Source organism: Oryza sativa, chromosome 3 (assembly GCF_034140825.1).
Source record: "Oryza sativa Japonica Group chromosome 3, ASM3414082v1".
Taxonomy (NCBI): domain Eukaryota; kingdom Viridiplantae; phylum Streptophyta; class Magnoliopsida; order Poales; family Poaceae; genus Oryza; species Oryza sativa.
This window is the reverse complement of record NC_089037.1, coordinates 12794209-12808952: the sequence shown is the minus strand read 5'-3', so window position 1 is coordinate 12808952 and position 14744 is coordinate 12794209. Positions and strand designations below refer to the sequence as shown.

Here is a 14744-nt window from a genome sequence, read left to right as displayed (position 1 = left end):
TGCTAATGTTGTTCGTTTGTCAAAACTAAGTGGCTTTCGAAATTGCTAGTACGTTGGCATCGTGTGCACCCATCGTATTACCTATAGCTGATTATGAGTCATAACATTAGCGACAAAAATAATTTATAGGTGAAATTTTTGTGTTTAATTTCTTAGCGATTTGAAAGACAATGTTAAATAACAAACAATGATAAGAAAACATCAAAATTAACTCCAAAATTTAGATTTAAACTTTCAATTTTGCTCGTGCCTATTAAGCGAAAGAGCATAGCCTAGTGGTTGCAGTGACCCGAGTAGCACCCCAAAGTCCTGAGTTCAAATATCCATAGGAGCAAAATTCAAATTGGGTTGTTTGATGAGACTAGGTGTGGAGATTATGGGTACCCCATACCCACACGGCATGGTTATCCGACTGGTTATAGGGGATAACTTATATCTATGTAATATGTAACAGATCATGACTTGGGTGTTACGTTTCCTTGTATATTACGGAACGGCCTAAAGTCCTGATTTAGGAAACCGATACCGTATTGGTTAAGGTTTCTATCTTATAATCCTGCCCCCCATCCTATATAAGGTGGGCAGGAGGCCCTCTAGGGGGCATATATGAGACAACCTGATCGTCAGATCAATACACACTCGGCGGATTCAAATCCCCAAACAGGAGTAGGGTATTACCTCTCATTGAGAGGGCCTGAACCTGTCTAAATCCTTTGTCTCTGCATCCATCCACTTTTAGGTCTCGTGCGCTACCCCGTTTTATTATTGCCGAATTCATGTTTCGACAGTTGGCGCGCCAGGTAGGGGTTGCGTCGAGTTTCCTATCAACGAGCGCGATGGAATCAATTTCATGAGTCGCCGACTTCGCTTTCGCTTTGGGAGTTTTCACTTCCTTTCCGTCGACCACTTCTTCAAGCTCCTCTTCTCTGACTTGATCCAAATCAGTCAGGGGGAAACTCAATCTGATTTTTATCATTATTTATCATATTGATTTTTAATCTCAGATTAATCTCTTGCTATTTTTTGTTGTTGTTCGCATATAATTACGCGGCACTATTGAGGCGATTGATGCTGGTCATGGACTCGAGGCGTCTCAGCTTTCCGGTCAATCGGCCGCGAGTCCACTCTGCCGGCTTGTCTTCGCCACCGCCACTGCTGATAACAACAACGACTTCACCGCCGGCCTGCCTCCGTCGCCGCCGACTGGTGTCTTCGCCTATATGGTTGGTTGGTCACACCACCGTTGTTGGGCGTCTACATCTTCACCGCCGGCCTGCCTCCGTCGCCGCCGATTGGTGCCTCCGCCTACACGGCTGGCCTATTATGCCACCGTTGTTGGGCGTCTACATCTTCACCGCCGGCCTGCCTCCGTCGCCGCCGATTGGTGCCTCCGTCTACACGGCTGGCCTATTATGCCGCCGTTGTTGGGCGTCTACATCTTCACCGCCGGCCTGCCTCCGTCGCCGCCGACTGGTGTCTTCGCCTATATGGTTGGTTGGTCACACCACCGTTGTTGGGCGTCTACATCTTCACCGCCGGCCTGCCTCCGTCGCCGCCGATTGGTGCCTCCGCCTACACGGCTGGCCTATTATGCTACCGTTGTTGGGCGTCTACATCTTCACCGCCGGCCTGCCTCCGTCGCCGCCGATTGGTGCCTCCGTCTACACGGCTGGCCTATTATGCCGCCGTTGTTGGGCGTCTACATCTTCACCGCCGGCCTGCCTCCGTCGCCGCCGACTGGTGTCTTCGCCTATATGGTTGGTTGGTCACACCACCGTTGTTGGGCGTCTACATCTTCACCGCCGGCCTGCCTCCGTCGCCGCCGATTGGTGCCTCCGCCTACACGGCTGGCCTATTATGCCACCGTTGTTGGGCGTCTACATCTTCACCGCCGGCCTGCCTCCGTCGCCGCCGATTGGTGCCTCCGTCTACACGGCAGGCCTATTATGCCGCCGTTGTTGGGCGTCTACATCTTCACCGCCGGCCTGCCTCCGTCGCCGCCGACTGGTGTCTTCGCCTATATGGTTGGTTGGTCACACCACCGTTGTTGGGCGTCTACGTCTTCACCACCGGCCTGCCTCCGTCGCCGCCGATTGGTGCCTCCGTCTACACGGCTGGCCTATTATGCCGCCGCTGTTGGGCGTCTACGACTTCACCGCCGGCCTGCCTCCGTCGCCGCCGAGTGGTGCCTCCGCCTACACGGCTGGCCTATTATGCCGCCGTTGTTGGATGTCTACATCCTCACCGTTGGCTCACCTTCGTTGCCGTCGACTGGTGTTTCCGCTTACACGGCTGACCTATCATGCCGCCATTAGTGGGCATCTTCGCTTTCACCGTCGACCGCCTTCGTCGCCGCCGACTGGTGTCTTCATTGTTATTGATGGACGACTTTGTTCCCACATTGGCCACTTCTGCCATCACCAAGGGGAATATTACAAAGCTAAGTCATCATTTATTTTATTCTTTATATGATATTTTTCCTTTTCCTCTGCCTCACTACACCAATTGGTCTTCCATTGAGTAGTGAGTCGGGGGCTACAGATGTTATATCATATTTTTCATAATATTTATCTTGATTGCTTGCGACATAATCTGAGTACAAAAGTACCTATCGAGTTATGGAGTTCTATCTTCCTATGCTTTCCGTTTGGTTTGCCAATGGATGGTTGCCTTTGGGCCGATTCCTAGCACCCGGGGGCTCGTTGGATGGACCGAGTAACGCAAGGTGCTAAGTATTATTCGGAATAAATCAAAAGCATAGAGATGAGATAAATTTATTTTCTGCTCTTAATAATTGCAAAAGTACCCGAGTAGTAAACTCCGATCCGTGAAACTTTGTTCCATTAATGACGAACTCATGTCACTCATATGCATGTTTGGGAAGTGCTTAGGCCGACTCCCAGTGCTTGGTGGCTATGACTAGTCGGGCAGAGTGTTTAAACGTAATGAGTCATCTGCTCGGGGAAATCAAAATTAACAAGAGAAGAAATACGTATTTATAAACTGCTTGAACTTTTCTCGAGTATTATATTTATATCAGATACTACTCATCCTATATGTTTGTTCTGCAGGATCCAGATCCAGATATGCATAAAAGGGATTCATGGCTTTAAGCTTATCTCTTACGCTCCAGGAATGGATCAGTCAGAACATCACCACCGGCTCGCCTCGACCGCCGCCGACTGGTGTTTCCGCCTGCACGGCTGGCCTATTATGCTGCCGTTGTTGGGCGTCTACGTCTTCACCGACCGGCTTGCCTTCGCCGCCGCCGACTGGTGTTTCCGCCTGCACGGCTGGCCTTTATGCCGCCGTTGTTGGGCGTCTACGTCTTCACCGACCGGCTTGCCTTCGCCGCTGCCGACTGGTGTTTCCGCCTGCACGGCTGGCCTTTATGCCGCCGTTGTTGGGCGTCTACGTCTTCACCGACCGGCCGCCTCGTCCGCCGCCGACTGGTGTCCTCGCCTGCACGGCTGGCCTATTATGCCGCCGTTGTTGGGCGCCTACGTCTTCACCGACCGGCTCGCCTTCGTCGCCGCCGACTGGTGTCCTCGCCTGTACGGCTGGCCTATTATGGCGCCGTTGTTGGGCGCCTACGTCTTCACCGACCGGCTCGCCTTCGTCGCCGCCGACTGGTGTCCTCGCCTGCACGGCTGGCCTATTATGCCGCCGTTGTTGGGCGCCTACGTCTTCACCGACCGGCTCGCCTTCGTCGCCGCCGACTGGTGTCCACGCCTGCACGGCTGGCCTATTATGCCGCCGCTGTTGGGCGCCTACGTCTTCACCGACCGGCTCGCCTTCGCCGCCGCCGACTGGTGTCCTCGCCTGCACGGCTGGCCTATTATGCCGCCGTTGTTGGGCGCCTACGTCTTCACCGACCGGCTTGCCTTCGCCGCCGCCGACTGGTGTCCTCGCCTGCACGGCTGGCCTATTATGCCGCCGTTGTTGGGCGCCTACGTCTTCACCGACCGGCTCGCCTTCGTCGCCGCCGACTGGTGTCCACGCCTGCACGGCTGGCCTATTATGCCGCCGCTGTTGGGCGCCTACGTCTTCACCGACCGGCTTGCCTTCGCCGCCGCCAATTGGTGTTTCCGCCTGCACGGCTAGCCTTTATGCCGCCGTTGTTGGGCGTCTACGTCTTCACCGACCGGCTTGCCTTCGCCGCTACCGATTGGTGCTTCCGCCTGCACGGCAGACTTATTATGCTGCCGTTGTTGGGCGTCTACGTCTTCACCGACCGGCCGCCGCATCCGCCGCTGACTGGTGTCACCGCCTGCACGGCTGGCCTGTTATAACGCCAACTGATGCTACCTTCTTCACGGCTGGCTACATCGCTGTCACTACTAATAGGCATCAGTATCGTCAACACAAGCTGCCTACGTTTGCCATGGCTGCCGACTGGTTTCTTCACTTCCATGGCTGCATGATTCTGCCAGTGTTGATTGGCCTTATCTTCTTCACCGCCGGTCATCTCGTCTGCTGCTGACTAGTGCCCTCACCTCTACGTCTGGTTTATACAGCTATCACTACTGATGGACATCATCGTCTTCCGTTGCCGACTGGTTATGCCGCCGCCGACTAGTGCTTTTATCTTCACAACTGCGCGTCTTCGCTACCAGTTTGCTTCTGTTGCCGCCGACTCGTGTTCACTTTATCACGGCGATGCGACTTTGTCATCATGGTGGAGCGACTTCATCTTTATTATCTTCGGCACTGGCAAACTCTATTGCTGCTACTTCGCAAGTTTTACTACTTCACCAACCACGACGTCTTTGTGAACCTCGACATCTCGGCATGCAATGCCATGATATTTTACTACAACAAGTGACTCTCCAATATTCAGGATTTCTACTTGGACACCTTCAACACATATCTTCAATCAAGCAATGACTACTCGACGACAAGAAGCTATAATTCTCGACTCTATGTTCAGTTGTTTCCCAACTAACCAAAGAGTCGGGGGCTACACAAATATAAGGCTCAAAATTTGACAAATTTTATGTCAAGCTGAAGAAATCAATTAATCAGCCAATGAGTCAACTCCAGGAGTCATTATCTTCATCTTTGCTTCGGAACAGACATTCTACTTCAACAACTTCAGATATTTCGGTTTAGACGAGTTGGGCAACAACATCAACTCTCCTCCAATTATTTGTCTTCACGGTTGGCCTACTACGCAACTGCCGATAGAGGATCTCATCGTTATCATCGGCTGCTACATCGCTATTGACTGGATCACCGACATCGTCATCTTCATCAACATCTTGTCAAGCCTCATCAACATAGCCTACTCTGCTGCCGTTGATGGGAAACTTCGTCATCATAGTCGGCTATCTCTGTTGCCGCTAATCATCATTACCGTCGGATGCGTTTGTCGCCGCCGATTATTTTCTTCATCTTCATGATTGGTGGATTTCGCCATCACCGTTGATGCGCGTCTACATCTTCATCGTCGGTTTGCTTTTGTCACCACCGACTGTTCTTTCGTTGTTGTTGGGCGCCTACATCTTCACTGCTAGCTGACCTGACTGTTGCCGACTGGTTTCTTCGCCTCCATGGTTATGCAACTTCATTACATTTGATTGGTGGCATCTTTACTACCACTGACATCTTCCGTTACTTCTGATGAGCAATTTCGTCTTCGTGTTGGTCATTTCATCTCCATGCCGACTGCGTCAGTTATTGCCAATAGACAATTTTGACTATGACAGAAGGACAAGCTATATGCTCAGGGGCTCATCAACTCAAGCGTGAGGATTATATCTCCAATTTGGACTTGTTCCGGATACATTCCACATGGATTCATAGTCATGAGTCTATTTTCTATGCTCAAAGACTGGACCAATTATTATTCCCCGTAAGGGCTATCAACCGAATACTTGCGCCAGTCGGGATTCAATTATTATATTTATTTTGGAGTATCCCATAAGGGATAATCATTCAGATCAGAAGCTATTCATATGAGCTACACTTGGTCTATATTACCCGGAAGATTTATTACTCGGGAGCATGTTACATGCGTCATCCTTTAAAGGGTGTCGAAGGCATATTTTTTGGCCTAGGCCTAATATGTCTGCAGCCCATATTTTCAGGTGTGGCCTGTCACGTTCTTTTAGGGACTTAGGCACTTTTCGCTTAGGCCAAAGTGCGCGTGATCAAGTGCCCAATACCTTAAAATCCTTTTATACCGCAGTTACTCAACTTTTTAGGAGTTGGTACAATGCATCTTAAAAGGTGTCAAACAGTAAAGCTTTATATAGCTGCCCCGCTGACTTTTTAATATAGTCATGGTGTTGTTTGGGTTTTTAAGCAATTGATTGGATACAATATCGTTGCTTTTTGCCACGTAAGTGTGCATTTTTATTGACCAATATTATGGCTTAGGCTGATTATATATTGTTGTCATTTTTCTAGGCGGTTGGTAAATCCTTTATGAGTTTATTCACTCGGATTTTACACCACATATGCCATATATTTCCAGGTGTGGTGAAACCATGTGTCTTCTAGGGACTTAAGCACATCTGTTAAAGCAGTGTGCGCATGGCGTATGCCCAATACTTTGGAAATTTCTTTATTCACAATATACAAGCTTCTTTATAGCTATTTTTCTATATCACTCATCATATTTTACGAAGCAGTTGGTATATCACTCGGATCATGTTATTTGGAGGATTCACACCGCATATGCTATATATTGATATCAAGTCACTTGGTTGATTACGATTATCAAAACCACTCGGTTGGTTGGATTATTTATTCCTTGACTATATGCTTGGTTTGTTCAATTAACCACATTGTCGGGGGCTACACCTATTAGGTGCATCTAGTCGGTGCACCTGACTTTATTTTCCAGCCCTCCACAGTCTTCAGATTTGGTAAAAGTACTCGGGAGACCATGACAAAGATGATTGAAGCACTCGGCTTTGGAGTAATCTGGTTCGAGAGAAGATTATCTTTTCGACTGCGAAGGTCTCAGGGGCTACTGTGGAGATTATGGGTACCCCATACCCACACGGCATGGTTATCCGACTGGTTATAGGGGATAACTTATATCTATGTAATATGTAACAGATCATGACTTGGGTGTTACGTTTCCTTGTATATTACGGAACGGCCTAAAGTCCTGATTTAGGAAACCGATACCGTATTGGTTAAGGTTTCTATCTTATAATCCTGCCCCCCATCCTATATAAGGTGGGCAGGAGGCCCTCTAGGGGGCATATATGAGACAACCTGATCGTCAGATCAATACACACTCGGCGGATTCAAATCCCCAAACAGGAGTAGGGTATTACCTCTCATTGAGAGGGCCTGAACCTGTCTAAATCCTTTGTCTCTGCATCCATCCACTTTTAGGTCTCGTGCGCTACCCCGTTTTATTATTGCCGAATTCATGTTTCGACACTAGGTAAAAAAAATACATTTCTCTAAAATAATCACAACTATTTCAGATTGGGTTAGATTGGGTTGTTTGAGGAAGTCGGATAAAAAATATCATTATCTAAAAAAAATCACAACTATTTAGACGATATAAAAGACAGGGCCATCCTAATTAAAAGACAGAAAAAGCACTAATTCAGAGACATGAAATCATATTTAGACGACATGGCCATCCTAATTAAGAGACATGAAATCATGTTTAAACGATATAAAACACAATAGGGCCATCCGGGTAAAAAAATACCTTTCTCTAAAAAAAATCACAACTATTTAGACGATATAAACGACAGGGCCATCCTAATTAAGAGACAGAAAAAAGAACTAAACACGATAGGGCCATCCAGGTAAAAAATACCTTTCTCTAAAAAAAATCACAACTATTTAGACGATATAAAAGACAGGGCCATCCTAATTAAGAGACAGAAAAAAGAACTAATTAAGAAACATGAAATCATATTAAAGCACGTCTAATGCAACTACTTAGACGATATAAAACACGACAAGGCCATCTTAAGAGAGACGAATTTCAGATTGGGTTATTTCAGTAGGCCGGATAAAAATACCTTTCGCAAAAAGAAATAACAACTATGTTGATGATATAAAGAATTTTAGATTGGGTTGTTTGAGGAAGCCGTGTAAAAATACCTTTCTCTAATAAAAATCACTACTATGTAGATGATATAAAACACGACAGGGCCATCCTAATTAAGAGACACGAAAAAAGCACCTATAATGCAGATGACTAGTCTAGTTTTGTCATACTTCAAAAAAAGCAATTACACACATATGTAGTAGCTAGATACACTACTACGAAAACCATTTTCGCAAACTAATGAAAAGGATTTTTGCATATTGTTGCGCCAACCGCATGCGCCAAAAGGTATGCAAAAATCACGATTTTCGCATGCGGTCGCTTATACCAGCCGCATGCGAAAACAAATTCAGCTAACAAAAAAAATAAAAACCAAAAAATCTCCCCAAACCCTAGCCCGCCGCCGCTGCCCGAGCCCGCTTCACGCCGTCGGAGCGTCAAATCTGCCACACCCCCATCGCCTGTAGTTGTCGCCGACGTCGGATCGTCCGCCCCCACCGCCCGCACTCATCGTCGGGGCTGGATCCGTCACCCTAGCCGTCCGCAGTCATCGCCGGCGCCGGATCGGCCGTCCCAGCCGCCCACCGTCGTCGCCGGCACCGGATCCATCGTCCCTGCCGTCCGCAGTCATCGCCGGGGTTGGATCCGTCGCTCCCACGTCGGTTGCCCCACCACCTATCGTTGTCGCCAGCGCCGCCATCCATCGTCCGCCGTCGTTGCTAACACCGAATTCGTGCGAGGGAGGGCCCTCGGCGCTGGATCCGCATGGGGCAGCGCCGCTCTAGGCGGCTGAGCCGCCCCCACCACTCCAGCTCTTAGCTGTCGCCCGTCGCCCCTCGGAGGAGAGGACTGGAGAGGAGAGAAAGAGAGTAAGGAGAGGAGAGGAGAGAAGAGAAACTTACAAAGAGAGAGGAAGACTGAGGAGATGAGAAAATATCAGGAGATGGAAGAGAGAGAAGAGGAGATGAAAAAATTTGAAGGGATGAGGGGGATGAGGAGGGAAAAAACTAATTTGGAAATATGAGAATTTCGAATTGAATTTTATGATACTAAATGAACTCATGTGAAAAAGTTGTCAAAAACAAAGTTGTAGAACTTATTAAGATCTAACAATTTTCTTTTGGCTATGTCTCCATCCGAGTTTGATTGTACTATATAAAATTTGAATTTTAGAATACAATAAATTCAAGTAATTTTTCGGGTAGTAAATGAATCTAAATGGAAAATTGTTAAAACAAAGTTGTATAACACATCAAGATCTACAACTTTTGTTTTGGTCATTTTTTTATATGACTTTGTTTCAACAGTTTGAATTTGAATTTCAAAATATGACAACTTCAAACAACATTTTCAAGTACTAAATGGTTTCAACTGAAAAAGTCATCAACAACAAAGTTGTATAACTCATCAAGATCTATAATTTTTATTTTGTTCATTTATTCATCCGACAAAGTGATAGTAATATTGTTCACAAAATTTACATATCTCTCCGTCGACGTTTGATGTCGCGATTCCGGTATTTGCATAGTATTTTTATACAGGTTCGGGCCCCTGAATTATCAGGTAATAACCCTACTCCTGTTGACCGAAGTCGGTCGTTGCTCTTATTCACCATAATCATACCAGTACAATATTTGGGGCAGCCTATCTAACTGTTATCGACTTGACGGTCTGAAGTGCTGACTCATAGTCGACAACAGGGTAGCCTTCCTCCTTGAATCCACATCCGGCGAGATCGAAGACAGCGCTATGTCTCTCCTGACAGTATCCATAGACACCGTAGGGGACTAGCCATGCTTATCTCTGAAGTCGATATCCGACGTCTTGTCTTGGCGCATGTTGGCTTGTATGTTGATCTTGTGTCTTGATCTATTGTTTTGTGTCCCCTCTCCTCCTAGGAGGCCTTGTATTTATACTCATAGGTATCCCCTTGTCCAAGTAGAACTAGGGAAATCAATATGGATACAATCTAAGTAGTCCTTGTCGTTTCCATGTAGAACTCCATTCATCCTTCCTTATGCGGAACTCCTCCTATATCCGAAGGTTGTATCCGTACAAGACATGGTATGTGGTGGGTCCTGCCGAGATTTAGTCAACTACTGTTAGATATGTGGTAACCATAACCCTGACACTCTCATATGGTTTTATAAACCATAAAAGAGATATGTAAATTTTATGAACAATGTTAATATCACTTTGTCGGATGAAGAAATGACCAAAATAAAAGTTTTATGTCTTGATGAGTTCTACAACTATTATGTTCATGACTTTTTCAGCTGAAATTATTTACTGCTTCAAAATATTATTTTAAGTTTTGAAATTCAAATTTTTAGTCGATAAAACAAAGCCACAAGAAAAAATGGCCAAAATAATAGGAGTAAGAACACAATAACATGATAGAACATGATTTTAGAAACACTTAGAAAAAAAGAATTATCTAATTTGAAATTCATATGAGTTAGATAAACTAGTTTTAATTTTTTTTATGCAAAAATGAGCTCTTTTTTTTTCGTGCGGACCTCTTAAGAGGCCCGCATGGAAAAATCGATTTTTCCATACGGGCATCTTAAGAAACCGTATGCGAAAGTGTCGCTCGATTTTTTCAGACGCGGTAAGTTATGGTCCATTCGTAAAATCATGAGGTCTCGTATAGAAAAAGAGTTTGTGTAGTAGTGATATGTAGGGAAAAAATACGTCCCTACATCGGGTACTAATATATTTTTAATGTAAAAAGTCCTTACAACTAATAAATTAAGCTCGTCGATCTTTTATAAATCAAAATAATATTTTATATATATATATATATATATATATATATATATGGAGTGATTTACATCATACTACGTTTTTCTATTTGTAAGATGAGCGTAACTTAGTTGGTTAGGGTTTTGAACCTGCTCGTCTAGGTTGCTCTACACATGGGTGCTTGTATGTTTTATGTTTTTGTTTTGATAAATCCCCAGGAGGGAGTATGTGTTCACTTAGGCTGCGTTGAGTGCAGGAGAAAGAGAGAAAGATTGTTTCGTTTTTCGCGCGCACGCTTTCCGAATTACTAAACGGTGTGTTTTTTGCAAAAAAAAGTTCTATAGAAAAGTTGCTTTAAAAAATCATATTAATCCATTTTTGAAGTTTAAAATAGTTAATACTCAATTAATTATGTGCTAATGACTCACCTCGTTTTGCGTATCTTTCCAATCTCCTCAATCCCCTTCTCCTCAAATACACCCTTAGGAATTGAAGTTGATTTTTACCCTAGCTGCCAACAGTTTGACAACACCAATAGTATCATCTAAATATTTAGTTTGCGCTTAATTTTTACTCACATTAGTTCAAATTCTGCACCACCAAATTTGGTGGCACCAATACTTACCAAGATTGTACCGCTACCAAAATTAATTTTGTTGAGGTAAAATTTGACCCCCAAACTAAACAAAGCTAAAAATCCATTTCCGGGAAAGAACAAACCAATTAAGCCAGCATGGTCACAGGTCACGGGGGGAAGAAAAGGCACAACAACATCCGACAAAGACAGGCACTGTAGCTTCTCGGCTTCTCCCATCTCTTGGCACTGCTAGGCGTGCACATTAACCGAGACAACGGCCGGCCTCAATCCATCGGATCAGCACGTACGTATACGCCGTGAGAGTTGCCATCAACATGAACGCACGCGCGCCCTAACTAATCCATGCGCCCTATGTAGTTAACTAAGCTTAGCCATAGTAGTGCCGATTCATGGCTTTCCCCTCTTGATAATCAGCTACCCCTTCTCTTCATATTACAAATTATTTGGCATTTTTTTAAGTCAAGATTATAGAAAAATATACAAAACATTTTCCATACAAAACAAATATATTATCAAAACATATTCAATTTAAAATTAATAAAACTAGTTTGGTATTATAAATGTTGTTAATTTTTTTCTATAATAAACTTAGTTAAACGGCCTAGATTCATCATCATTTCGCAGACAAAAGCTCGGAAAAATCTCTAGCTTGGAATCTACCGTTGCTGCCGCGCGCAGGCTGGCTTACCCCGCGGTGGCCGTCAAGTCGACCGGGACCGGGAGACACGATCACCGCGAGATCAGCTGCGTGGAGATGAATCCCTTCATGGGCCGAGTTTGTCCGCACGCACACATGACACATCCGACGCGGACAGCAGCGTGTGCCGCTATACAACACCGGGAGCACGCGCACCGTGAGGCTAGCTGGATGTACATGTATCATTGCAGATAACATTTTTTTGATATAGAAGTATCTGGTAAAACAATTGAATGAACAGAAAACTGTGAAAATTATGGGACTACCTATATATATATATCGTCATATTTTTTATAAAAAATAGTCAGCATGTATTTATATTATAAGTCATCAAAATTACGCATGTAATTAGTATATATAATTATAGTGTAAATACAACATAATTACTGTGTACGTAACTAAATTAATATGAAATGTCAACCATTACTTTGATCCATCTATCAAATCAGCATGCGTGCCTAGCAAAGTGTTTAGAGAAACCGACCACGGATCAAGAAAAACCGTAAAGCATGTGTGGCTAATGCCTCATGACCACGAATCTCCATGGCAATCCTAATGCTAAAAAATTTGATTGTGTTTAGAGAAAAATTCTGTCGCCGCAACTATAGCAAATCCAAAAAATTAATAGGACCTTGAAGTTCTAAAAATTCGTTAAAAAATTATTATTAAGTTCAAACACAACTTTATTTGGGAGTAAATGACAAATTCAGGATGAATGGTACGTAACATGATAGGACACTATTCATCTAAAACTTATTTCTTTTTTTTTTACTCTCTCAAATGAAGCTGAGTTTAGATTTAAGATTCGGTGTGATCAATGTATTTCATCTCTATATCTATCTTTAATATTTTTTTCATGAACTTAGAAAAAAATAATATGGTTTTCACTTTTTCATGGATTTTTACTTATTTAATGATTTTTTATGGAATATTTTCCCAGCATTTTTAACAGCAACAAATTGTTGGCCAGCCACGTCCCGGGTCCCCGGCCACTGCGACGCCTATAAATAGAGCCATCGATGCAGCGGCATGAGGCACGCAGCACAACACTGAGCGCTTGATCTGATCGAGCTAGCTATAGCAGCAGCCTCGGTAGCTCTCGTACGCTAGTATAGCTAGCTAGCTCGCTAGCTCCGGTAGAAATGGCAAAGTCGTCGTCGTCGTCGATCAGGAGCCTTCTCCTCGCCGCCGCCCTCCTCGTCGCCGTCGGCATCTCGCCGCACGCCGCGGAGGCTAGTAGTGGCGGCGCCGTCATGGGCCTCGTCACCGGCGTAGTCCCGTGCAGCGCCGGGAGCTCCATCAACGCGGCGTCCGTTCCGGGATTCCCCAGTAAAATCTCTCTCATATTTATGATCTCTTGCATGAATTTATCAACTACTTTGAGTCTAAGACTTAAGTTTATAGGAACACACACACACACACACACACACATATATATATATATATATATATATATATATATATATATATATATATATATATATATATATATATATATATATATATATATATATATATATATATATATATATATATATATATATATATATATATATATATATATATATATATATAGTATAATACTAAATTAGTTTTATTAAATCAATAATTGCATATATTTTTATAAGAAATTTGTTTTGGATTAAAATATTATTATTATTTTCTATAAACTTAATTAAACTTGAAGCATTTTGACTTTGATTAAAACTAAAACGTTTTATAACTTTAAATAACCTGAAACGGAGGTAGTATATGTAATCCTGACCGATCGATAAGGCTAGCTATCAATTAGTTTTGCAAATATGGATAAACTGATCGGTTAACTGATTGTTGATTTTCTTGCTACGACGACGTACGTACGGCCAGACGCCGCCGTGCAGCTGGAGTGCGGGGGCAGGGCGGTGGCCGGCGCGACGGCGGACGGCAGCGGCGCGTTCGCCATCAACCTGGGGAAGCTCACCGCGGCGACGCTCACGCCGCTGCTCAACGACAGGTGCCGCGTGGTCGTCACCACCCCGCTGGCCGCGTGCGACGCGTCGCTCGCCGGCGTCGCCGGGACGCTGGCGGCGCCGGTGCAGCTCCTCGGCGACGGCGGCGCCGGTGGCGGCGGCGCCCTCGGCGGCCTGGGCGGCCTCATCGGCGGCATCACCGGCATCATCGGGCAGATCATCAGTGGCGTCCTCGGCAACATCATTAGCATCGTCCCATCGGCCTTCTCCGTCGTCTAGATCAACATCTGTGGCAGTTTAAGCACAAATTAACGGATTTGCTAGTCCCCAAATTAATCGATACGTGGCAGTATAATTAATGGACCTAATGGTCGATTACCCTGCACCGCTTTAGTTTGTACCGTCGCATTACGTGCTGCTATATATATATATATATATATATATATATATATATATATATATATATATATATATATATATATATATATATATATATATATATATATATATATATATATATATATATATATATATATTTGTGTACGCATGTCCACGTGCATATATCTAATTAAGAAACATATACGTATGTATTGTAATGTTGTAATTAATATTACCGTCGTCGTTTGTTGAAGAATATGAAGTGTTAGGGCATTCCCAACCCAATGACTAGGATGGTATCCATAGTATTAAATAAGTTGTCACCTAGGATAAAAAATGATATGGCAA

At 44.4% G+C, this 14744-nt stretch overlaps 1 protein-coding gene across 1 annotated transcript; it reads left to right on the top strand.

Moving 5' to 3' along the window:
* Positions 1 to 13105: 13105 nt before the first annotated feature.
* Positions 13106 to 14403, top strand: LOC4332796 (phylloplanin). Its single transcript, XM_015774465.3, has 2 exons — positions 13106 to 13398; positions 13936 to 14403. Exons 1-2 carry the CDS (start codon positions 13212 to 13214, stop codon positions 14295 to 14297), a joined length of 549 nt encoding a protein of 182 aa, XP_015629951.1. The 5' UTR covers positions 13106 to 13211; the 3' UTR covers positions 14298 to 14403.
* Positions 14404 to 14744: the final 341 nt, after the last annotated feature.